Source organism: Cnephaeus nilssonii (assembly GCF_951640355.1).
Source record: "Cnephaeus nilssonii genome assembly, chromosome: 19".
Taxonomy (NCBI): domain Eukaryota; kingdom Metazoa; phylum Chordata; class Mammalia; order Chiroptera; family Vespertilionidae; genus Cnephaeus; species Cnephaeus nilssonii.
In genome coordinates this window covers 11,977,571-12,001,492 of record NC_137090.1, presented here as the reverse complement: position 1 = coordinate 12,001,492, position 23,922 = coordinate 11,977,571, and the positions used below count along the sequence as shown (strand labels likewise).

The following is a 23,922-nucleotide window of genomic DNA, read 5'->3' as shown; positions in this document are numbered from 1 at the left end:
TTTTTACGTAAAGAAACCGAGGCGCAGAGAGATGAAATTAACTTAAGCGACCGCCCAAACCACGAGGCCCCGTCTCCAGTGGCCCGGGCCCACAGCCCCTCCAGGACAGTCCTGCCCACAGAGCAAGGAGCAGAGCCAAGAGGGACCAGCATGAGGGAGAGGGGGTGCAGACTTAAAATCCCAGGTCTGAGCAAGACGTATGTTCAGCCTTGCCCTCTTTAGAAAATGCAAGCACTCCCAGAGAACTAGCCCTTTAAGGCCCCAGCGCCTTCCTCTGAACCCATTTACAGAATCCAGGTGCCTGCCTGGTGCCGGAGGAAGGAAAAGCAGACACACAGAGCAGAAGGGAGACCGGAAGTGGGGGACAGGAGACACCAAATGCGCCCTCCCTCACGGCTGGGTCTGAGTGGTCTTTATTGTATCCCGAAGGCCCCAGAAAGAACCAGACGTTGTTGAGCCATCTCAGGCCAATCTCTCAGCCTCTCTGGGCCTTGAATATCTTTATCGTAGGCCAAAAGTACTCACCTCCTCACCTCATTCATGAGGGTCAGTGGGATGACTGAGACAAGAGGACTTTGCAAACTGCCTAGACCTTTCCAAAGCCAAGGCTGGGGATGCCAAAAAGGCCACCTGTGCTTCACGATGCTCCGCCTCCTTCCTCGCTGCCCCCAGACCAGGCTCTCTCTGCCCAGCCCTCAGATTTCCTGGCAAGGCTGGGCAGGCTCCAGCCGGAAAGGGGACAGCTGACCTTGTTGGCCGGAGCCCTAATCCCCTCCAGATGGGCCGGTGGCTTGCACAGAGGGCCCAGCTGCCCGGATAAACCCTGTTTCCTAGTGACCATGTGTGACTGTGTGTGACCGTGCCCAGGGGGTGGCCATGGTCCTCAGCAGACCTTGGAGTGACTCAGTCCAGTCTCCAGCTCCTTCATGTCCCACTCCTCCCACTGCTGGCATCCCCACAAGCAGTGGCCACACTCGGGTCTGGTGTCCAGCAGCTCCGCCTGGCTATCTGTGCTGTTGGCTCTAAGGCTACCAGGCTCAGCAGACTCCTGAAGGTCAGGGTAGGGGACAGCTCCGTCCCCTCCTGCCCACCTGTCAGCCCCTTCACCCTACACCTGCCCTTCCCAAAGCACAATTCCTAGTGCCCTCCACATGGTGGGAGCTAGATGGGGTTTCTGGGGCCTGTGAAGGGGTGGGGGCCAAGAAGGAGGCTTGTGAGGATCTGCCAACATTGAGGGGACAGGAGGTGGTCATGGGAAGGCACCAGCTTTCCCTGCAGCAGGAAGGACTCCGATTTGGAGAAGGACTTCCAACTCAATAGATGCTCCAAGTGAGAGGAGCTCTGTCCCCGGCCTGGAGGGGTGGAAGCAGGGGGATGGACCATATGACGTCCCGCAGGCAGGCTTGGCTCCATCCTGGTGAGGCTGAGGGCTGGACGGACACCCCAAAAGAAATATCCTTGGTCCTGCTAACGGCAGCTCCCACAATGTGCCATATGCAAATGTTGTCATTTCATGGAAAATAAAAGTTAGTATAAAGCATCTTCCTGCGCCTTCGCCAGCTTAAAACAGGAGGGGATGATGGGAAGCGGAGGGCAGGCTCCTTGCTCAACCCCACCTAAGGGCAAGTCCACACTCCACCCCACACCCACTGGTCAGGACTGGTCCCCTGACCTCAATTTTATCCGGACCACAATGACCGTGGCCAGGGGCAGGGTGACCTCTGAAGGTGAAGGAGGAATTTGAGAAGGCAGAGGGGTCAGTTAGGGGCTCCCAGAAGGAGGGGGGCCTGGCTGCTAGCTAGGCCTGGGCTGGAGTCTGAGGCCCCTCTCTCACAAGCAAGGACAAGGCCCCGGGTTACCGCGGGACGCTGTTAGGTTTATTTCAAGGTGAGTGGGTGCCCATGCGGTCAGTGTGGATGGCCAGGTCACCTGGTGACAGGGTGCCCAGGGTTGGCCGCAGGCTCTGCGGGGCCCTACAGGGCTCATTCTCTGGTGGGTCGGGGAGCTCCGCCTCCTGCTCCAGTCCCAGCCCAGGGGGGCCAGGCAGTCAATGATGCAGCAATTTTCGCAGTTCACTGGGCTCCGTGATAGGCATGGAGCAGGCTTGGTTCTCACACACGTAGGCGGTGGCCCGGTCTTCTAGCCGCCGCAGGGTACTCAGAAAGGGCAGCTGGCGGGACAGGAAGCTAGAGGGGTCCCCATCGGCCAGAATCAGCACCTGGGTGGTGGCAGGAGAGAGGGGGTCACCTGGGGCTGCTGGGACACTGCAGGGCCCGCTGGAGGGTTTCCTCTCCCCAGGCCCGCAGACGAGGAGATGCTGGGGAGCTGAGGAGGAGAGGGTAGGGCCAGGTTCACGGCCGCACACCTTGTTAGGGATGTAGATGGAGTGGACACACTGCACCAGAGCCTTGGTGTCCTTGGCCTGGGGGTCTCCACAGATGACGATCTGGGCACAAGAGGAAGGGAACTCAGGGACCCATCAACCATAGGGGCCCCGCCCCCCTCACTCGGGCACCCTCCAGTGTCAGGTGCAGGGGGGCTGGACCCAGACCTACCAGGGCTTCCCCATCGTCCCTTCACCCCCACGTATCCTTAAGAAGAATGGGACTCTGCTCAGCATTCCCCAGACCAGCCACCAGGAGGCCGCCTCAGATTCACTGATGGGCAAGTAAGGACACACACTCACTCCCCCCACCCCACACACACATACATGCACGTGCATGCAAATTCGCAAGGTGTCACGCCTAGTGGTAGTGATACAAACATGGGGAGACACACACATGGGCAGAGACACCTGCACATGCACACACACACACTCACACGGTACAAACACACAGAGACCCATACATGGAGAGACAGAGTCATCACATATGCCCACATAGAGGTAGGTACCACATATACAAGCAACCACACACACACACACACACACACATGGAGAGATATACAGGTAAACATGCAAACGTACGGCATATACCTGCACACACACCAGCAGACCCAACTACACGGTACACGGAGACATACAGAGAAACACTTCATCGGCCCCAGTGCTCACCACCCATAGGGCCCCTGCCTCCTGGCCCGGCTCTGAGAGCCCAGTCACAGCCACTCACAGAGGCACCTGCCGGTGCCAGAGGCCTGTCTCAGACGCACACTCACACAGACGCCTCCACCTGCACAGAGCGGCCCTTACGGCTGTTCCCGCCGAGACACCTGCGCACAGACACTCCTAGGTGGCCACACACTCATGGGCCTGAGCTCTGGGGGGCGGTCCTACGTCCCCATCCCCCACGGGGGCACTAGCTTCCCTCCCACCCAGGCTCCCAGCCCAAGTGTCCTCAGCACCCCACCTGCTTGAGAGTCTGCTGGTGGGCCGAAAGGGCCCGGACCATCTCGGGCAATGCAACGGGGACACGGCGCATGCGCTCGGAGAAGGCCGTCAGCAGGCACACACATTTGTCTATCCAGTCCTTGTGGCCTGTGAAGCCGTGCAGCCGGAGCAGGTTGTGGGCCGACACGGAGTTGGCGCTGGGCTCTGCACCATCCTGGTCTGCAGGGTGCATGGGAGCGGAGCCATGAAGGGGGGTCCCTGGACCCCAGGACTGTGGCCGGGGCGGCTAGAGGGATGGAAGGGGAGGAGCCCTGCCCACCACCCTGGCCCAGGTCTGAGTGGAATGCCAGCACAGCAGTGATGGAGCTGTTGCTCTCCCACATGCATACTCAACTCCCTTGCCCTAGATTAGTGGTCGGCAAACTCATTAGTCAACAGAGCCAAATATCAACAGTACAATGATTGAAATTTCTTTGGAGAGTCAAATTTTTTAAACTTAAACTTCTTCTAACGCCACTTCTTCAAAATAGACTCGCCCAGGCTGTGGTATTTTGTGGAAGAGCCACACTCAAGGGGCCAAAGAGCCACGGTTTGCCGACCATGGTCCTAGATGAACTGTTGGTTCCCCGGTTCCCCCATCCCACTGATGACACCTCCATTCAACCACCCAGCTGCCAGCCAGGGTGGCATTCTCCTTATCCCTCCCTTTCTCTCACCTCCCACTTCTAATTTCTCCACGAGACGGCTGGGTCTGCAGCCAGAATAGACCCAAAGCCTCTACTTCTCCCATCTCACACTTCTCCCTGGTCCAGGCCTTTGCCAGCGCTCGCCTGAACTGAATGCCATTAACAAACAGCCTCCTAACCTATCTCCCTGCTTCCCCTGCCCCCATCCCTTCTCCACCATCAGTCAGAGTGACATTCTTAGATCTAATCAGAATAGGTCACAGTCCACTTAAAACCCCTCAGAGCCTTGGACTCCTTGTCACGCCTACAAGACCTGCAGGGAGCCAGCCCCCTCCTCACCTGGGCGCTCTCTCACACAAGCTGATCTCTGCCTCCATCCTCCATGGTGCAGGCTGCCCTTTCCAGGCCTCTCAGAGGCTGTTCCCTCTGCCTGAAATCCCTCCCCCCCTCCAACTCCTCCATGACCACTGAGCCCCATCTTGTCCTCTGACCCTTGCTTAACTGAACTTGTCACTGGTTTAATCTGACCTCCCTCCAGCTGAGTTCTGCTCCACTGTTGTTCTCTCTCAGTGCCTTTTATTCATTCAACTAATGTTTCTTGAGCACCTACTATGTGCCAGGCCTGTGCTAGACCCTGGGGATGCAGCAGTGACAAAGTCCTGCTTTCGAGACCAGGGGAGGGGCAGGGGCGGACCATTAACAGACCAGACACATCAAGTGATGGTAAGCGCTACTGAGGAAAGTTAGGGGACAGGATGCAGAATGAAGGCCTCATACTTCCTCATGGCACTCACAATTTTAACTGTGCATTTGTGCGTGCATTTTTGCATTAAGTCTTAAGGTGTCTCCCCTACTACACTGTAAGCTTCGTGAGGGGAGGAAACAAGTCGGCCTTGTCCGGTATATGAATCCAGGCATGCCAGTTACTGTGCTAAACACATTCACGGAACAGTTCATCTTTACGTCAACCCTGTAAGGTAGCACCAGTGTTAACTCCACTTTGCATATTAAGAAAATGAGACTGAAATAGAATGAGACCAGGCCAAAGCCACTCGGTGAGTAAGTGATAGAGATGTGTACCCAGGAGGGCCTGGCCCCTGCCCTCGCTGGCTCTTCACCACCCACCCAGCTTATGCCGCCTACAGGGTAAACCAAGCCCCCGTTGGGTCCAGGAAACCAGGCCAGCTCTGCAACCCCTCACTGACCATCCTTCAGACGCAGGGGCAAGCCAGCCCCCAGCTCAGCCTCACTGCAGAAGTAGCCGCCACCACGGGAGTCCCAGAAGAGCCTGTCTTGCGTATCCTGCAGCCTCAGAGCCCACTCGAGCCACGCGCTCTCCAGCGAGGCCTCGTACAGGTCCAGCAGGCCCCGCACCACGAAGGCGTAGTCCTCCAGGAAGCCCCAGCAGGGCGGGTTGCTAAGAAGACAGGCACGGGGAGGGGGGAGAGGCTTTCACAGAAGCGGCCCTTTTTGTGCATTCTTTCACTGAACACAAAAAAATCTACCTCTCCGGTGGGTACCATTAGCCCATTTCCCGGGTGAGCAAGTAGGCCCAGGATGGCCAAAAGCTCACAGCCGGCAGATGGCAGAGCCAGGCCTGGAGTCTACCCAGAGGGGAGGATCGGAGCAGAGCTAGGCCTGGGTGCCCAGGGAGACAGGCCTTCCTCAGCTGCTTGCCCACCCCCACCTGTGCTCCACGGTCCCCCCAGATCCTGCGTAGCAGGTCCGCATCAGACGGCTGCTGGCCACGTCAAACATGTGTCGCTTCAGGAACTTGGCACCATTGGTGGCGTAGTTGACCAGCCTCTCCATGCCCAGGACAGCTCCGGTCACAGCGTAACCAGATACCATCAGTCCTAGAGGGGGGTGACACCAGTGGTCGTGAGAAGCTGGCCGGGGCCCTCCAGGTGTGTCCCCTCCCTTTATCCTCCCTCCCCCTGAGCCCTGATGCCGCTCTGGAGCCACTCAGTGAGGGGGTGGGACTTGGGCTCCAGCACCAGGCGGGGCTGGGCTCCTAGCCCCTGTTTGTGACCTTGGCTGAGTTACTTAGCCCAGAGATAATAAACCTGATTAGGGAAAAATGAACAGACAGCAGGTGTCGGACACAGGGAAGGGTAATTCTATGAACGGGCCGGGCTTCGGACACGGCCGCCCCACCGTTCCAGGCGGCCAGCATCTTGCTGTCCAGGTGCGGCTTCGGCCGACGTTTCCGGGCCTGGAAGAGCTTCTCCAGCCCTGTATTGAGCAAGGTCCGCACCACCTCCACCTCCAGGCCGAAGCGGGCCGCCGTCAGCTCCAGGGAATACCGGACGGTCAGCACGTTCTGGCCCTGCAGCTCCCCCTTGGGGTCCTGCGGAGAATAGCTCTTGTCCGAGAGAGTCCCGAGCCTGTCCTCCTGCCCAGCTCCCTGCCCCTCCCAGGCTCCCGGGAGCCCTCACCTGGCTGGGGCTGATGTTGCCGGCCTCCGTGAGCCCATAGTGCTTCATGAGGAGCTGGCCGGAGGTCAGCGGCTCCGTGGCACCCAGCACGGGCTCTGGGAGCAGCTGCTGGACCTCTTTGATGGTCCACACGTAGAAGGCGCCCTCTTTGGGCGGCATGCCCCGCTCCGGGGGCGAATCCGCATCCTCTGCGCTGTAGAAGCCTCCAGACTGTGGGGAGGGGAGAGTTGCTGGCCCCAGCCTTCGGCGCAGTGGAGGCCCCGAGCCCTCCCACAGCCAGGCCCGCCTGCCTCAGTGGACACACACCCGGTGACTCAGGTTCCGAGCCACGTACTGCAGGATGCCTTTGGCAACGTCGGAATAGAACTCATCACCAGAGATCTGAGGGGAGGAAGGAGGCTGTCAACAGAGGTCCCTGGGCAGCCGAGGCACAGTGGGGCAGGCAACACCCTCCCAGGGGAGTGAGGAGGGGACCTGGGTACTGGCCTTCTGGAAGGGGATTAGGAGTGGGGTCAAGGGGGAGCCACAAGTTACCAGAAAGACCCTGGGAGGAGCAGCCAGGAGGAGGTAGATGGGCTGGGGTCAGGGGTCACCTGGAAGGCCTGTGAATAGGCCACGGCAAGCTGCCCCTGATCATACAGCATCTTCTCAAAGTGGGGGACGTGCCACTGGCGGTCCGTGGAGTAGCGGTGAAAGCCCTGGACAGGCGGGACGTGGGTCTGGAGGCCGAGCCCAGCCTCTGCCCCCACCCCACGGCCTCCCGCTGCCCCCTCCAGGGAGCGTCTAGCCCCCTCACCTGCCCTATGTGGTCTCGGATGCCCCCATTGGCCATCATTTTCAGGGTGTGCAAGGCCATCTGCTGGGCCCGGGAGCCGTCCTGGGTGAGTCGGTGGCTGAGCCAGTAGGAGAACAGGAAGCTCAGGATCACTGCGGGCACCAGGAGCACGTGGGCGCGAGAATGGGGGGAACAGAGGGTGCAGATCTGGGTGGTCAGCAGGCCTCTGGCCAGGCTGGGGTTAGGATTTCACACAACAAGGCAGTCTCTCTGACAGGCTTGGGGTCAGGGGGTCAGTGGTCAGCCCAGAGCACAGAAGGTCTATCTTCAGGTCAGTGTCAGGGTCACGGCTAAGGTCTTCAGTCAGGTCTTGATTAGAGAGCCACTGACAGGATGGGAGTATGGAGAACGGGAGGGTAATGACCAAGCCATTGACCAGGACAGGCATCAGAAGGCCAGGCTGGGGTGAGGCGGGCATGGGGGGGGGGCACTGACCTGGTGTGGGGAACTTGGGGGCCTCAGCGAAGCCGCCGTACTCCTCATCATAGCCCTCATCCAGCTGCTGGAAGCAGCGGCTGTTCATGGTGGCGGCCGAGGGCGGCAGCTGGCGGTCCCCCGTGCTGATCTCCGACCGGGCCAGCAGGGCTGTGGTGACACGCTGGCTGTTCTCTAGCAGGGCATTCTTATTCTGTTTCCACTGGGCAAGGCAGGAGCAGACCTGGAGGTCAGCTGGGGTGGGGGGTCCCTTGTTCCCTCGCCCTTGACCCCTGCCACCACCACCCCCATTCACACCCACCTGATCCCGTATTCTTAGCAACACTGTACGGAAGCCAACTCGGGTCAAGCCATCCTCGGGGGGGAAATAGGTGCCCCCCACAAAGGGCTGGAGGTTGGGAGTCAACCACACACTCATGGGCCAGCCCCCACCACTGCTGGTGGCCTGGTGGAGAGAGGGCAAGGGTGAGGGGAACGGCCCCCGTGCATGCGCAACCCGCCCCCCCCCGTGGGAAGACCACCCACCTGCACGAAGGTCATATACACTTTGTCCACATCTGGCCGCTCCTCCCGGTCCACCTTGACACTAACAAAGTCTTCGTTGAGCAGGCGGCCAATCTCCTCGTTCCGGAAGGACTCCTCCTCCATCATGTGGCACCAGTGGCAGGTGGAGTACCCCACTGGAATGGGGCCGCGGGGCCACCGTGGGGACCAGTGACTGGTCGGAGGGGTGCCAGCCAAGGGGGCCCAACTGGACTGCAGAAACCCTGGCCTCTGGTTTCTGGGGGGTTCCCTCCCCCATCCACCACCACTCTGCTCCCTGCCCTCCCCGGGGAGGCAGTTGCATTACCTGAAAGGAAAATGGGTTTGTTTTCTTTCCTGGCCTTGTCGAAGGCTTCCTGTCCCCACGGGTACCTAGGCCCGGCGGGCATGGGGGAGGCGTCACTCGCTAGCCCAGGGCAGGGGAGGAGCTGGGAGCCGGCTGCCCCGGGAAGGGCATGGGGAAAAAGGCACTCACCAGTCCACGGGGTTGTAGGCATGTTGCAGGAGGTACGGTGACTTCTCACTGATGAGGCGGTTGGGGACCTTCTGGGGCGTGGACTGGGCGCAGTTGGTGCGGCTGCCCTTGCCTCCAGCGGGCATGGACACTGAACTGCTCACCGACACGCTGCGGTCCTTGTCCCGGGAGGAGCCACCCCTGCACGCGCAGGTGGGTCAGGCCACGGGTCTCCCTCCACCACCCCAGAGGCCCACGCCACCCCACCCTGCCCTCTGGCACCCCTCCCGGAACCCCCTGCTCCCAGTCCAACCCACCTTTCTGAACCACGGGGGAGACTGTGGCCTTTGTGCTCCCCCTTATGTTTTGGGGGGGATGAAGAAAGGTGGCTCATTGGGGGCTCCCTGCCAGGTTAGTCTCCCCCAACTTCTCGGCCTTTAACCCCAACTTCGCGGCCTGGCGGTGGGAAGGATGATGACTGTGAGGTCAGGGCAAGTCACAATGGGCAGAATGGTTTGTTCAGGCTCCATTCTCTCCCCCTGGCCGGGCCCCCTCCCCAGGAGGATGGTTCTGGAGGCGTCTCTCCGGCATGCCTGGCGTGGGATCCGGGCGGAAAGGCCGCCCGTTGCCGGTGGCTGGACGGGCGGGGCGAGAAGAGTTGAGTCTGGGACTGGAACAGGTTAGGGGCAATGAGAGGAAAATCCAGAGAGAACTCCCCCACTCAACATCGACTCACTCGGCACTTCTGTGGGGCCAGGTCCTGTACCGGTCTGCCGGGACCCCTGGTAAATCAGAAACTGACCCTGATTTCAGGGGGCTCAGTCTGGGAGGGCGGTGCTGTAGGGTAACCTTATTAATGACAGGCCTCTGCACCAATAAGAGCTGTGACAGGCCAGCCCAGGGTGCTGTTAGACAAGGACCCTGGCCTAGCATTGGGGTTCAAGGAAGGCTTTCTGGAGGAGGGGGTCAGAACAGAGTCCCAGGGGAACTAGCCCTGCAGCTGGAGGGCAGGGGCTTGGACGGGAAGAGGGTGGGAGGACGCTACTGCCAGGGCCAGGGCCAGGGCGCCAGCTGGGGAGTGCAGAGGGGGTAGGGGTCAGGCGTGAGGGGCTGGCCAAGCATGCACTGAGTACCAGCGCCCGCCCGCCCGGGATGCCTGGGACTGGGGCCCAGCAGGCACAGGGCACGCAGTAGCGACCCACTCGCCCGCCTGTACCTGCGGCTTGAGGCGAGGCAGGGTCTGGCGCGCAGCAGCAGGAGGCCGCGGCACCACCAAGTTCGCGTGCCCAGCATGGCTGCTCCAGGTCTTGGGCCCGTGCGCTGCGGACCGGGAGGGAGGGAGGGAGGGAGGTCTGGAGGCCGCAAGGGGCGGGCCCAGGCAGCGACCTAACCGCCAACACTCCGGGCCGGTGACTGGTCTCAGAGCGCCTCCTGGTGGCCGAGCGCGGGATTCCATACAGGACGACCTGGGATTGGGAGCACCTGGGTTTGCACCCAAACTTGGGTGGACTCAGCTAGACCTCAATCAGCTGTCTGAGGGAGGATCACCCTCCTGAGGAGAACATGGAGGACTGCGAGGATGCCAAGGCCGTGGAATGCCTGAGCCTTGGCTTATTTTGTCAACCCTTGCCCATTTTACAAATGGGAAAGGAGGCCGGAGCAGAAGATAGGGTTTGTCCGGGCCCAGCCAGCCAGCGAGCTTTGCCTCTGTGCCGCCTCTCCATTATCAAGGCCCAGCTCAAATCGCACCCACTCCAGAAGCCTTCCCTGACCAATAATGACGAACCCACTTTATGTCCCATCATATTCTTTACACACTTGTCTCATTTGCTACATTCTGCCAATATTTATTAAGTGCCCCCCCTCCCCCGCCGCCCACTGCCTACCAGACACACTGCTAGTTACAACCGTGGCAGAGAGAGACCAGGCACCTGCCCTTGCATTGCGCACAGTCTGATGAGGGAGGTAGAAACTAATCTGGAAGCCATACCAATGAAGGTACAACCACCCACCGCGAGAAGGACTGTGACTAAGTATAACAAGGAACCTGGTCTGGTGGGAGAGGCAAGGAGGGAAGACTTCCCTGAGGAAATCGTGTTTGTGTAGCAGCCATCAAAGACCAAGAGGGTGGAATCTGGAGAGGGCAGGTGGGGAGTACTGGGGAAGCAGGAGGAGGAGATCTGCAAAGGCCCTGGGGCAGGGCAGTGTGAGTCAAGGCTGAGGAACTGCAGGAGGCCAGCCTGGCAGCAGTCCAGAGCACAGGGAAAAGGGGCGGTAGATGAGATTGAGGTTCGGGGGAGGGGAGGGCCCAAGTCTTGGAGGGACTGGTGAACTGGGAGAGGGAATTTTGCTGTTGAGGGGAGCAGAAGAAAGCTGTTGCAGGGCTTTGGCCAGGGGAGTGACCCTGCATTTTGGAAAGCTCCCTCTGACTTCCCAAGGAAGAATGGCCTGGAAAGGGGCAAGAGCAGCAGGAGTGGTTAGGAGGCCCGAGCAGGACCCGAGGAGAGGGTGGAGGGCTGCACCCGGTGGGGGTGGAGACAGAGGGGATGTCAGGAGTGCTTTGCAGAGCGGAGCTTGCGCTGGGTCCATGTGCTGATGAGGCGGTCCAGGGAGAGGCTTCGGTGGGGGTTCCTGAGGTCAATTCTGAACATGTTGGCTTGAGGAGCCTCTGAGACGTACAGGTAGACATGACAAGGCTCCGGAACGCAGAGGAGAGAGGTGGGTGGGCGAGAGGAATCTGGGTGTTCGGCGTGGAGACAGTGCGGGCACAGGAGAGATCATGCAGGCAGACTGTCGTGAGAGAAGGGAAGCGGGCGTGGGCCTGGCTGGGGAACTCAGGAGTGCATCCATGAAAGACAAGAGAGGAAATGGCCACAATGTCAAGGGCAAACCAGGACAGGGTGGCACCCCAGAGGCAATGGGACAGAGAGTTGCAAGGAGAGGGGGGTCCATGTGGTCAGACTCCAGAGAAGCCAACTGGGATGGGACACAAAAAAGGTCCGCTGGCTTTAGCAACATGGCCATTGGTGGGCCTGGCAGACGCCGCTCCAGTGAGGTGAGGCTAACAGCAGAGGCTGGGAGAGCGGGTTGAGGGGGCAGGGGAAAGGAAGGGGACACAGAGAGTGTGGACATGTGATGCGAGAGGAAAGACACTTTCAAGATGGATGAGGCTAATTATGACCAATACCAAGCGGAAGGGTTCGGTTTAGAGAAGGCAGCTGATGACATGGAGGAGAGGAATCTCTGGGATGACAACAGGGTTGGGAAGCCGGAGAGTCTCCTGGGTGCTCCCTGGGAGACACGAGGGCAAGGTCAGAGATCAGGGAGCCTGCCGTGAAGGTGCAAGAACCCGGGGTGGCATCCACCTCCAAGGTGTGACCACTGGTGAGGGTTGCTGAGATCTCATGGAGACTCAAGGTCATCCTCTTGGACAATAGAGTCACCTGGGATTTAGCAAGGCCTGGGTGAGTAGCAGGCTGTGAGCCAAGACTGAAGCACGGCAGGAATGAGGTGGAACGCGGCCCTTGGGGTGGTGGCGGGAGGAGGCAGGGACGGCCCAGTGTTCCCAACCTTCAAGGAAGGGGGGTCTTCCAGGAGGAAGATGGTCTGGAAGCAGCTCTTCTTCGTGGGAATCAGAACAGCACCCCTGGGGGGAGAGGGTCCGGGAAGCCGTGTTCCCGCGACAGCCAGTCGAAAAGAGCCCGAGTGGGGGAGGGGTGAAGGGTGAAGGGTGGTCAGTGACCAAGGATGGAGACCACCTGTGTGTGTGTGTTGGTGGGGGGCGGGGGGGAGGCAGAAGACAGATGGGGGCTGGATTCGCACTGCCTGGCAAACCAGGATTGAGGGGGATGGCAGGTTAATCCGCCTGGTTAGCCTCTGGAGAGGGTGAACCCCGGGCCACATGGACAGTGGGCCTGGGAGGAGCCACATAGCGACCTCATAAGGAAGGAACTCCTGTTCCCACTTGACAAGGAAACGGAGGCAGAGTCAGAGAGAGGTGACGCACTTTACTCAAGGCCAGGGAGCATAACCACTTATTACTAAGTGATTATGGTTATTAGTATTGCTCTGTGCAAATCTCGGAGCAGAGTTTCGAACTCTTGTCAGTCTGACTCCTAAGGAGGTGCTCTTGTCCGTGTTGCCTTTCACGGCCAAGGTGGGACTCCCTGCACGACAAAAAGCAGCTCCTTTCCCCACCCCAGCCTTAGGAAGGGGAGCAGCACTGTGTGTCTCCCGAAACCCCAGCTTTGGTGTTTCCGGCCTGTGGACGGCTATTTTCTCCCTGCACCCCAAAGCGGGTGGCGCTGGCAGCAGGGCAGGGCCAGACCCTGAGCACTAAGGACGCATCAGGGCCTGGTGGTCCAGTGGTTGGAGAGCATTGAGTAGAAAAGGAGGGAGGGTGACCAGGGTGCTCCCCAGGATGAGGTAACAGCCCCCCCCCTTCCCCCGGTTTGGTTTCCCAGATCCCACGTAAGCCTTCAGGCTCCCTCTGCACGGCTGAGGTGGAGTTTATTGCCAGTCCTGGGAAAGGAGGGGAGGGGAGCGCCAGATTGAAGGCGACTCAGTAAAACCAAGGAGCTGGGGGCTCCTGTACCTGGCTCGCCTGCCCCACTGAGTTCTGGGCTCCGGGAGGCTGTGGGCTTAGTGATGCTTAGTGGTTTCTCCACAGTCAAGCCAGCACTTGGTTCGCGACAGTCCGTCAATATTTGCCAATGAAACCCGCTGTGCAGCCAGGGACCTCAAAGCCAGTGGACGCTGGGTCCCAGCCCTACTCTGTGCTAGCGTTGTGACGTTGAGCCTCAGTCTCCTCCTCTATAAAATGGGTTTTGCGCTTGGTTTAATGCTCTGCTGTCCTCATTTGGACATTCTTAACCCAATTCTGAGCAAGGGGCCCTGCGTTTTCGTTTGGGGCTGGGCCCCACAAATCTCGGAGCTAGTTCTGAATGGGAGTCCTGTTACCTACTTCAGAGGGCGGTGGCAAGAATTCAAGGAAGTAATCTGTCTAAAGTGCTTAGCACGTGAGTAATAAATGGGTTCCGTGCTATTCGATCACCCCAACGCCTATGTGTGACAAATGAATGAAAACGATCCAGTGAGGGAGCGCTTAGGGAGCATCTGGGAGTGAAAGTGCCAGGCTGGGGGGGCTGTGCGGGGCCGGGGAGCGGGTTTGTGCCCCACGTTGTGGGGCCATTTCCACAGCAGCCGGTGATGTGCGGTGTGGTCCAGACCTGGCCGCCACGTCCCGCAGGGAGTCCAGTTGGTGAGAGCCGAGACCCTGGGTTCCAGTCTTGACTGCGGGGATGTGGTCTCGGCCCGAGCCGTCCTCAGCCTCTAGCTCCTGGACCTCCCAAGGACCTGGGGCGCCCTGGCCTCGGGGTGGAGCCTCAGCCGTCCCGGGCTTCCCCCGCAGATCCTAGCCTCGCCCCAACATCTGGGGAGCAGGTCGGCGCGGTCCGGGTCGGGGGGCGGGGCCGGTGCTCAGAGGAAGGGGTTGGTGCCGGCCTGCGGGGCGGGGTGGAGCGGCCCGGCGGAGTCCAGCGAGGGTAGCAGCGGCGGCGGCAGGCTCGCGGGCGGCGGCGTGAAGGCTCCGGCCCGCGGGAAGACGCTGACGGAGGCGGGGAGGGTCACGCCGGCCGGCACGCTGCTGAGGGGGAGGGGCAGGGAGGTGCTGTAGGTCATGGAGCTCAAGGGCGCCCCCAAGGGCCTGCCGGCCGCAAGGCCCAGCGCCGGCGACCCGGTGCGCATCTGGTTCAGGGTTGGCCTGCCCGGCTCGCCTGCGCCAAACGGGTTGGTGGGGGATGGAGCGCTGAGATCTGCAGAACGAGAGGGGGTTGGGGGGTTTGGAGTGGGCTTGGGGCATAGCCCTAAAATAGGAGGGGGACAAGATCTAGGGTTTTAGAAATAAGGAAGAAGAGTGAGATTCTAGGGCAAGAGCTGGGCTCTGAAAGGAGGGGGGGGGAGGGGCAGTGTTGAAACCTTGCAGGGGGCAGGGGTGTTGTACCTGTCAGGAAGGGGTTCCGGGTCTTTGCAGCCTGGGGTGTCTTGACTAAGGAGTCCAGGTTGACCAACGAGGAGGCTGAGGGGCCCAGGAAGGACTCGGGTGTGCGAGCTCGGGCCTCCTTGCTGGGCTGGGCTAGGGCTTCCCCCACTAGACCCAGGTCAAAGGCATCTGGCTCCTTGGTACCATTTTGCTTGGAACTGGGGATGGGGTCTCCAAACAGGTCCAGCTCTGGAATGCAAATGGCCGGGAGAGGGGTTGCTCACTCTGCAGGAGGAAGAGGGCAGAGGCCAGCTCTGGGCAGGCCCCTCATTCCCCAGCGCTGTGTCATCCCCTGCCGCCTGCTTACCCACGGGACTGCTGGGTTTCCCCGAGGGCAGGGCCTGGGCACCCTCCAGCCCCTCCTTGGTCTCTGTGGATACTGGAGGTTTGGCAAATGGATCAAAGGTCGAGGTGCCACCTAGCACTAGCCCAGAAAGAAAAGGGAGATGAGATGGGTTGGCAAAAAGACAGGCATTAGACGGACCTCTTTCCAGGCAATCACCCCTCCTGACAGACAGGATCTGCTGCCCCTTGGCCCTGGAGAGCAGGGGACCCAGGAGTCCTCCAGCCCCTCACCCGGACCCTCTGGCCCTTCACTTACCAGGTGTGTTGGACGTTTCCACCAAGGCCCCCCAGGGGTCAGCCCCAGTGTTGGGGAGTTTGTTGGGGGAGGAATTCTGTGTCCAGGGGTCTGTAGTGGGGGCTCCAGCAGGCAGCACTGGGGTCCGGCCCCAGGGTTCAGAGGAGGAGAGCGTAGGGGGCAGGTCCCACGGCTGGCTTCGGGACAGGATGCTTCCCGAGGGGACTGGAGACCAGGGGTCTGCAGAAGGCCCCCAGGAGGAGCCGCTGGGCTCTGTGTTGGACCTGAGACCTGGAATGGGAACAGCAGAGACATGATCCCAGGCTCACCCTGGGCCTTCCCAGTTACCCGGTCCAAGTTTCGAGGCTAAGGGATCCATTTCACAGATTCGGGGTGCTGACTCAGAACCACCCAGCAAGCTGGCGCCCAAATCCAGTAAGCTATCCCAGGCGCCTGGACTCGGGGGCACGGGCAGCTCAGGCCACGTCCCAGTCAGGGACTGGCCGGACAGGAAAGCCATGGTGACAGGCAACCAGAGCACATTTCTGGGATCATTTCCCAGGAGCTGGGCTCTTCAGACGTGCTCCCCCTTCCTCACTGTGACGCCACGCCACAGAGGAAGCTGAGGCTCAGAGACATGGGTGGCTTGCCCCGGGGGCCCTCAGCTGTGGGAAAGGGGGTGCCAGCAAGTGGCCAGGAAGGAAGGGGCTCTCTGGGGCCAGCCTGCATGCCCACCTGGGATGTCCCATGGGTCGGCGGAGCAGTGCGTGGAAGGCGGGGCAGGGGTGGGTGCGAAGATGTCCGCCAAGTCCAGGATGGAGGACTGTGGAGAGGAGAGGCAGCCATGGCTCAGAGGAGGGCGGGCCCACGGGAAAGCAGGCCCTGACCTGCCATCCTGACTCCAGCGCATCCTCTCCAGCCATTCCATAAACACCTAGTAATGACCCCTTGCCTCTGCGCAGTGCTTCTGTTTGTTTCCTCATCCATTTAGCGCCTGGTTTTCCTAACAACCTTGTGCAATAGGTACGGAAGGTGGTGCTGTGCCCATTTTACAGATGTGCTGGCTGAGTCCCAGAGAGGGGGAACAATTTGCCTGAAGTCACACAGCCAGGGAGAGACAGAGCTGGGGGCTAGAACCCAGGCCCGTCTGACCCTTCCTCACCTGTTCTGCGCCTCAGCCCATCAGTGGTAAGACTGGTCATGTGACTAGCTTACCTCCCTAAGTGTCCAAGAGGAACTGGCCACAGTGAACACGCAGAGCCAGCAGAAAAGGGGCAGAGACACCCCAGGGGTGGCCTGGACAGCTTCCGAGGGTGGCCTTGTTTCCAGCAGCTACCCACTTCCTCCTCTTGATAAATATGCACATGAGCTCGTATGTCTGAGTCCACCCCCACTCTTGATCCACACCTCACATCATCCTAGCCTGTCAGAGCTGGAACTATCCAACAAGCCCACTATATAGAGGAGGAAACTGAGGCCAAGACGACGACGTGGCCCAGCCATAACGTGGCAACAAATCCAGAACCCAGCTCACGGGGTCTCTGGTCAGGGTTCTTTGCACCCCTTGGCCAACAGCTTGGTCACCAGCCTATGCAGTATGGGACCTGACCCGGGACTGCGGCACCCCCTCCACCCCCATTTCATTGAAGAAACACTTAGGTAGTGCTTGCTGTCTACCCAGCACGGTTCCGTAATCTTTGCAAATATGAACTCAGTTTATCTCCCAGGCTCTTGCCAGCCCACGCACCCCAGCACCCTCCCTCCCTACCTGGCTGGTTTTCAGCTTCTCCTCCTCCTTTCTCTCTTCTCTCTCGGGCTCTCTTTCCCTCCGACGGTGGGCTGCAGCCCCAGCACCATTGGCCATGGGGGAGTCCTCCCCCCGCCAGGACCTCACCTCCTGCAGAAGGCACAGAAGGAGTGAGGAGAGCGTGGGCAGCCCAGGCTGGACGTGAGGGGCCCCGAGCTGAGTGGAGAAAAGTGCAGGGTGGGAGGCAGCTGAGAGGTTAGCACCGCGGGGCCACCAGGTGAAGCGGGAGGAGCCTGTTAGTGCCCCTTAGCACCTCCACCAGCACCGGCACCAGCACAGGAGGCTCAGCCGCTACCTTCTGGTGCTCCTGCCGGCTCAGGCGAAGAGCCAGCTGCAGCTGCAGGTCCTCGTCCCTGAGGGAGGTTGGGGGCACTGGCTGCCAGGGAGGAAGGAAAAGGTGAGCTTGGCCCAGCCCTCCCACTCCTGGGCCCAAAGGCAGCATAGCTCCGCACAGGGCAGGGGATGGAGAGATGCCCACCCCGGGCAGCCATGTGGTGTGGCCTTCCCCACGTGGAGAAAGCTCATTCCTTTTCTCCTGGGTCCCCTGAGTCTCCGCGGGCCCTGCTCCCGTCTGGTCTACCTGGATCCACAGAGGTGACGGCAGAGAGGAAGGTAGCGTAGTGGTGTCCCTGCCCCCCAAAGGATAGCTGATGGCGGGGTAGTGGTGGTGGTAGCATGTCTCTGTGTCTCCTGGGAATTTGTGTGTCAGCAAACACCCCCCCTTCCCCTCTGTGAGGCGGCCACAGGCCTGTACCACACTCATCTACTCCCAACCCACGACACGCTCACTGTCCTTCCCAGCCTCAGCCAGAGGGGCCTGGGAGCTGGACGGTGGTCCCTGCGGGGACAGTCCCAGGGACAGACGGGCCCCGCGCTGTCCTTGGGAGCAGGACGGGGGCTTTGGGGCCCAGAGTAGGGTAGCCCAAGAGTCAGGGTGTGGGGATGCAGGCACCTCTCCTTCCTCCCCCAGTTCCCTCCCCATGCCACCCTCAGCCCAGGGAGGGGCCTCACCTTCTCCGCCTCCTCGCGGCTCATGGCCAGAGCCAACTGCAGCTGCAGCTCCTCTTCTCCCGACGTCTGGGGCCGGGCCTGCTCCAGGTCTGAGGTGTAGCGGGGGGATGAGGAGGAAGCTGCAATGACCGTCATGGCTTCTGTGACCACACAGGTGCCCATGGGCTCCCACACCCCTTCCCCTCCAGAGACAGAGGCTCAGAGAGGGAAATGGGGGGAAGAGAAGAGCAGGCATCCGAGGGCCCCAGGGGGCCAGGCCATGTGCTTGGCCCTTTCTGTAAGGTTTCCTACCCACCCCATAAAGAGTCCAGTCCCTCCTTTACAGACCCCCAACAGCTCTGACCCCCCAGGCGGTCAGAGTCCTGCAGCAAGACTTGAACCCAGGTCCCCCGACTCTTCCAGTTGGACCCCATCCAGCCTGAGGTCACGTGGGGTGGGAGGGTGAGATGCTCCAACCAAGGTCACAGCTCTCAGAGCCCACAGCACAGTGCCAGGGGCTTTATGACAGGAGGGCCATTCTGAGTAAATCTCAGACCAGGGAAGCCCCCACCAGGAGGGAGAGGAGGGTCAGGAGCTGCTCATCGGCCACCCCCATTTTCAAGGACAGGGCCCTTGAGTTGCGGGTGGACGTGGACGGGTGATGGGGAATGCCACCGATGGAGCACGGTGTGCCATGTGTCTGGGTGAAGGGCTGAGGGCTTTCCTGGGCCTGGTCTCATTCATTCTCGCATCCAACAATTGAGGTAGCTAAGATGACCCCTATTTAATGGACGAGGACGCTGAGGTTCAGAGAGCTGGTTGTCCAGACCACACAGCCTGGAAGGGGCAGGGGCAGGGATGCTACCGGACTCCACAGCCCGTGCTTCTACCCCACACCGTCCTACCAGACAGTGAGCCAACAACAATAATAACAAATGCATACCGACGTTACTGTTTGCCCTCGCTTGTTGAGCAGGTGCTATTTGCAGGGCATTCTGCCTTACACTTTACTATCCGTATCTCACTGAATCCTCATGACATCCCTGTGAGGTCCTGGGGCCAGGACTGGAACTCAGACACCTCTCTGTCCCCAGCCGTGCACCCAAGGCCCACTCACAATTGTAGGAGGACGGAGAGCCCCGGCCGCGGCCGAAGCCCAGCTGCCCGCTGCCCATGGCCATGCCCTCCAGCGCCATGCGCTCCTTGGTCTTGAGGGCGTGGGTCCGCTCCTGGCGGAGGCGCTCCTCGTCTTTGAGCAGGGCCATCACCTGCTTGACCTTCTCGCGCACGTTCACGCCCTGGTCCTTGCCGTCGCGGTCGATGTACTGGAAGTCCTTCAGCGTCTGGATGGTGAAGAGGTTCTCCCGGCACTGGTGGGCCACCCGCTCCGAGCCCGTCTTGAGCAGGTAGTCCAGCAGCGTCAGCGCCTTGTACACGTGCCTCCAGTTCTTGCCGCTGTCGTTGAGCCGCCGCCACAGCATGCCCATGACCTCGGCGAAGGCCACCGTGTTGAAGGTCAGGTCCGCAATCTCGGACATGAGCGAGCTGGGCGGGCCCCAGGGGTCATTGCTGGTGGCCTCGCGCACCTTGATCTCCGCCTCCGAGTAGTTGTGCACGATGTTCTTCACCTGGCGCCGCAGCGCTGAGGTCGTCATGGCTGGGGACTGGGAGATGGGCGCCCCCCGCCCCGGCCGGGGGTGGAGGGCCGAGGGCCACCGTCGTCGCGAGGTCACGGTTTCCGAGGAGGGGCCGCCGTGCTCTCAGCAGGGCGGCTGCGTCCTTGGGTTCCACATGGGTCTGAGGAAGAGAGGGTTTGCAACTCAGGGGCAGTGGCCCGCCCCGCTGGCCAGGCAGTCACCCCCTGAAGGCCTGTGCAGGGTGTCCCCGCTGCCAGGAACAGCCTTCAGCAGGCATTTGTTATGTTTCTTATTTTAGTTATGATGTAGCAGGCACTTCTAGCGTTGCCTGCGCATTTCTCTTCACCCTCACGCTACAAGATGCTATTATTATTATCTCCATTCACAGAGGGGAGAAATGAGGCTTCGAGCGGATTAATTGACTTGCTGTCCAAGATCACAGAGCTCATAAGTGGGGAGTTAGGATAAAGCCCGGCAGACACACCCCAGTCCTTACCCTTATTGGGGGACATGACAATGACCCCCCAAGAATGCCTACTCACCTAGCTTCTGCTTGGGTCCCTCTCCCCTTTCTGCCAGGATCTAGCTTAAGACCTATCCTTTCCAACTTCTCAGTCCTCACTTTTCTCTCCTCATATTGTTAATTTTGTAGCTTGATTCGTTTAATACTATTTCCTGGGGCCTTCTGAGCCAGACACAGGGCTCAAGTCCTGGTGCACCTAAGCCCAATTGAGAGGCTACAGACAATCACAGCCCGGTGTGGGAGTGCAGAGGAGCACAGGAAAATCAGGGGAGACTCCCCAGAGGAGGTGACGTTTGAGCTGAGACCAGAAATCTGAAGCCAAGGGAGAGGAAGCATGAGCCAGCAAGGTGGGAGTGGGGGAGGGGCGGCTCAGAGGGAATATTGTGAGGGAGGAAGGAGTATTGGGAGAGGCTGCCTCTCAAAGAGGTTTAGCCGCCACCACCCATGCTGTACACACAAGAGCACTGAGGCCCGAGCGGGGACATGGCCTGCCCACAGCCACACAGCGTGTAGGTGGCAGAGCTGCACTAACACCGAGGCCTCCAGTAGACTATTCAGTGTTTATTGTCAGTGTCACCACTTTTGTAATTAATTCATAGGATTGCTCCACTGTCTCAGCCCCACCTTCTCAGCCAGAAAGTAAGCTCCCTGAGGTCAAGGCCAGTCTGGGCTCCCCAAAGCCCCAAGGCCCAGGGCCCAGGGCCCAGGGCCCAGGGCAGCACTCTGATACCCCAGCCGCAGGGGGATCAGGGCCAGCCCTATGCCCTCCCCGCAGCCACGGGACCAGGCCCAAGTCAGACAAATGTTCTCCCAGCGCCCTACCAGAAACCCAAACCAGAGTCCTCCTGCCATCACCATTACTCTGTATGGGTACACACACACACACACACACACACACACACACACACACACATGCTGCCTGGAACACACACACACACACACACACACACACACACACACACTGCCTGGAACACACACACACACACACACACACACACGCTGCCTGGACCTGCAGAGCCTCCACTTCACCAATGAACCCCCACCAATACCAGCACCCACAGAGGCTGCACCTCTCAGCTCTGCCTTGGGACTCAGCGGGAGTCAGAAGGAGTTTGTTCTACCCCCCTCACCCCTAAATTCAGTTCTCCCTCCACCCAGTCCTGCCAACACTGGGCTCCTTTCAAAGGGGCCCGCGGGCCTCTGTAGTTTTCTTCAGGGCCCAGGGGCCTGGGAGAGCTTCGCCCAAATGCCAGGGTCCCACGGGGGGACCCGGAGGGATGGAGAGCGCTCCATGGAAGCACTGCCTACCTTCTGTCTGCTGTCTTTCTGTCCCGCCGGCCTTCTGAGGGGATGCCACTGGCCAACACTTGTTTAACTCCTGCCCTCCCCCTCACTAGTGACTCAGACCTGTCTTTACCTCTCTAACCGGTGGGCTGGCAGGTGGCAAGAGTCAAGATGAGAAATAATTGTGCCCCAAAGCCCGCCCTGAGTGCATGCCCCTCCCGGAGCCGCTGGAACCAGCAGAACCAGTCAGGCATCCTGACTCCAGTGGGAGCTCGGCCTGGCCCTCCAGCCGCCAGGGGTGGTGGGAGGGGCCCTCGGGGTGGGCCCTGCAGCCCTGCCTGGACTGTTCTCCGGGGAGGTGGGCACGGAGGAGCCTTCTCTGCACACCTCTGCCCGAGCTGGGGGAAGGGAGGGGTCAGAAACACCTGAAGGCCGAAGGGAACCAGGTAGGGAGGAAGAAGGGGGCAGGGTGAGGCCCAGGGAGCGTGGAGGGGAGGGCGGAGGAGAGGAAGGAACGCGGGAGGGAGCGGCTGGGAGCTCTGCCAGCGGTGTTACAAGCAGAGGGTTTTATCGAACACAATATGCCCAGAAATAAAAGGGAGTGAAACAGAAACCCAGCAGCCGATAAGGCGGCAGCGGCGGCCGGGCAGCCCGGTATGGAATTACTGCAGTGACCTTGAGCCAGACCCTGTCAGGTGGAGGGAAGGACACTGAGAAGGCAGGGCCTGAGAGGCCAATTCAGAGATGGGGGAGAGGGCAGGAGGGGCAGGAGGGCAGGGGAGGAGGGAGGAATCCACTGGGGAGGGGGGTTAGGGGGCACCAAGGGCCAGCAGGGGGTGGGACCAGCGTGGGGAAAGGGGCAGGTGTCAGCTCTCACCTATATTAGGGTCCCAAGGAGAATGTTATAGTGGGGAGGGGGCTGCTGTTCCCAGGGCCCAGAGGACTGGGGGACCTGTCAGGACTGGGGAGCAGGTGGCATCCCCAGAGTGAGGGTTCGGGGAGATGGAAAGAACCCAGATGTCTAGAGTTTTTCCCAAGTCTGTGGGTGCCCCACCAGTGCACACCCCCTCCCATCCTCTGCTAAGGCAGACTCTGGCCCCTGCCCCCATCAGCTCCAGCAGGCGCAGTGGGGGGAGTGGCAGTGCCCTAACTTTTGCTGCTGGAGGGACAGGGTAGTGCCCTCTGGCTCTAAGCTTAGGTACTGGGGGCACTGGAGTTGGGTAGGGGATGCCCTGAGCCTAAAGGTGCATCGGGGCTGAGGAGAAGGGGTTGGTAGAGAGGAGCAGGAATCTATGGGGAATGCCACCAAAGATGCTAGTCCCAGGATGGGGAGCAACCCCCCCCCGCCCCCGTCCTCCTTCCTGGGGGCAGCAGGGAGGGAGGGGCTGCAGGCAGGAGAGCCACTGGAGGCCCACTCCACCGCCCTGCCCTCCTCACCCCTTCCCCCGCAACCTGGGAGGGAGGCTAAGCCCCGAACCTCCCACGGGGGCCCCGCCGCTGCCAGGGAGGGGCCGCTTACCTCTGGTGCAGGCTCCGTGGGTCCCTGCCCCGGGACCACAAGCAGCCTCTGCAATGACCCTCCAAGCGGCAGGGCAGGGGGACGGCACCGCTTCGGGAGCGTCCCCAGAGCCATCCACCACGGACCCTTGTCCCGGAGACCCACCCTCTCCCGGGAGGCGCAGACCCCTGGGAAGGGCAGGGCGCGGCAGGGTCCCCAGAATGGGCTGCAGCTCTGCCTCTTGTCCGCTGGTCTCCTGGATGCCCGGCCGGCCGGCAGGCAGGCAGCACTCGGAAGGAAAGTTGCTCAGCTGGCCGGGCAGGTCTGCCTCAGCAGTAACAGGACACAGGAGGCAGCGCAGGCGTGTTAACCCCTTCCTGCTGGCCAGGCGGCGGGAGGCTTGCCTGCTGCCAGTGCCCAGGAGGTGCGGATGGAGAGCCTGTGCTGGTGGCCCACTCCCACCCTGCGGCGAGTTAACCCTTCCCCTGCCTCCTCAACAGGAGACGGCCAGGGGGTCCCAACCCCCCTCCCCTCCCCAGAAGGACCTTTCCCCCCCGGGGCTGGCATCTTTGTGGTTAATGCCCACTGTGGGCCCCCAGCTGGCCCTCTTGGCCATCCTGATAGGGGCATCAGGACTCCAGGCACAGCCCCTTCCCTGCCTCGACAACAGGAAGTGCTCTGCTCTCCCTGAACCTCCTCCTCTGCCTCAACGGAAGGATGCTCGAGGCCCACGAGGTCCTTCCTTATCAGAAGCACCAAATGCAAAACCAAGCGGGTGGGAGACTGGCCACCCCCTGGGTCTCCCACTCCCACCTCTGCTCCATCGGCCCTTCAGGCAACAAGC

General features: G+C 60.8%; 2 protein-coding genes across 9 annotated transcripts; both read right to left on the bottom strand.

Moving 5' to 3' along the window:
• Nucleotides 1-1,865: 1,865 nt before the first annotated feature.
• Nucleotides 1,866-10,095, bottom strand: SPATA20 (spermatogenesis associated 20). 3 transcript variants are annotated; one of them, XM_079798479.1, is made up of 17 exons: nucleotides 9,936-10,041; nucleotides 9,037-9,175; nucleotides 8,741-8,920; nucleotides 8,573-8,637; nucleotides 8,248-8,402; nucleotides 8,024-8,167; nucleotides 7,723-7,924; nucleotides 7,249-7,379; nucleotides 7,046-7,150; nucleotides 6,759-6,833; nucleotides 6,453-6,662; nucleotides 6,172-6,364; nucleotides 5,702-5,870; nucleotides 5,220-5,431; nucleotides 3,348-3,547; nucleotides 2,366-2,446; nucleotides 1,866-2,218 (listed from the first exon to the last, which is right to left on the bottom strand). In XM_079798479.1, the coding sequence occupies exons 2-17, from the start codon at nucleotides 9,111-9,113 to the stop codon at nucleotides 2,048-2,050; spliced, it is 2,370 nt and encodes a 789-aa protein (XP_079654605.1). In that variant the 5' UTR covers nucleotides 9,114-9,175; nucleotides 9,936-10,041; the 3' UTR covers nucleotides 1,866-2,047. The 3 variants fall into 3 exon arrangements, with proteins under 3 accessions (XP_079654605.1, XP_079654604.1, XP_079654606.1); XM_079798478.1 differs by having other exon boundaries at nucleotides 9,037-9,077; nucleotides 9,936-10,021; XM_079798480.1 differs by lacking the exon at nucleotides 9,037-9,175 and having other exon boundaries at nucleotides 9,936-10,095.
• Nucleotides 10,096-12,421: 2,326 nt separating this feature from the next.
• Nucleotides 12,422-23,472, bottom strand: EPN3 (epsin 3). 6 transcript variants are annotated; one of them, XM_079798395.1, is made up of 10 exons: nucleotides 23,100-23,472; nucleotides 19,254-19,933; nucleotides 18,158-18,246; nucleotides 17,442-17,522; nucleotides 17,108-17,236; nucleotides 16,075-16,162; nucleotides 15,361-15,630; nucleotides 15,067-15,183; nucleotides 14,721-14,948; nucleotides 12,422-14,532 (listed from the first exon to the last, which is right to left on the bottom strand). In XM_079798395.1, exons 2-10 carry the CDS (start codon nucleotides 19,789-19,791, stop codon nucleotides 14,198-14,200), a joined length of 1,875 nt encoding a protein of 624 aa, XP_079654521.1. In that variant the 5' UTR covers nucleotides 19,792-19,933; nucleotides 23,100-23,472; the 3' UTR covers nucleotides 12,422-14,197. The 6 variants fall into 6 exon arrangements, with proteins under 6 accessions (XP_079654521.1, XP_079654518.1, XP_079654519.1 ...); XM_079798392.1 differs by having other exon boundaries at nucleotides 12,423-14,532; nucleotides 18,158-18,276; XM_079798393.1 differs by lacking the exon at nucleotides 23,100-23,472 and adding an exon at nucleotides 21,605-22,367 and having other exon boundaries at nucleotides 12,423-14,532; nucleotides 18,158-18,276.
• Nucleotides 23,473-23,922: the final 450 nt, after the last annotated feature.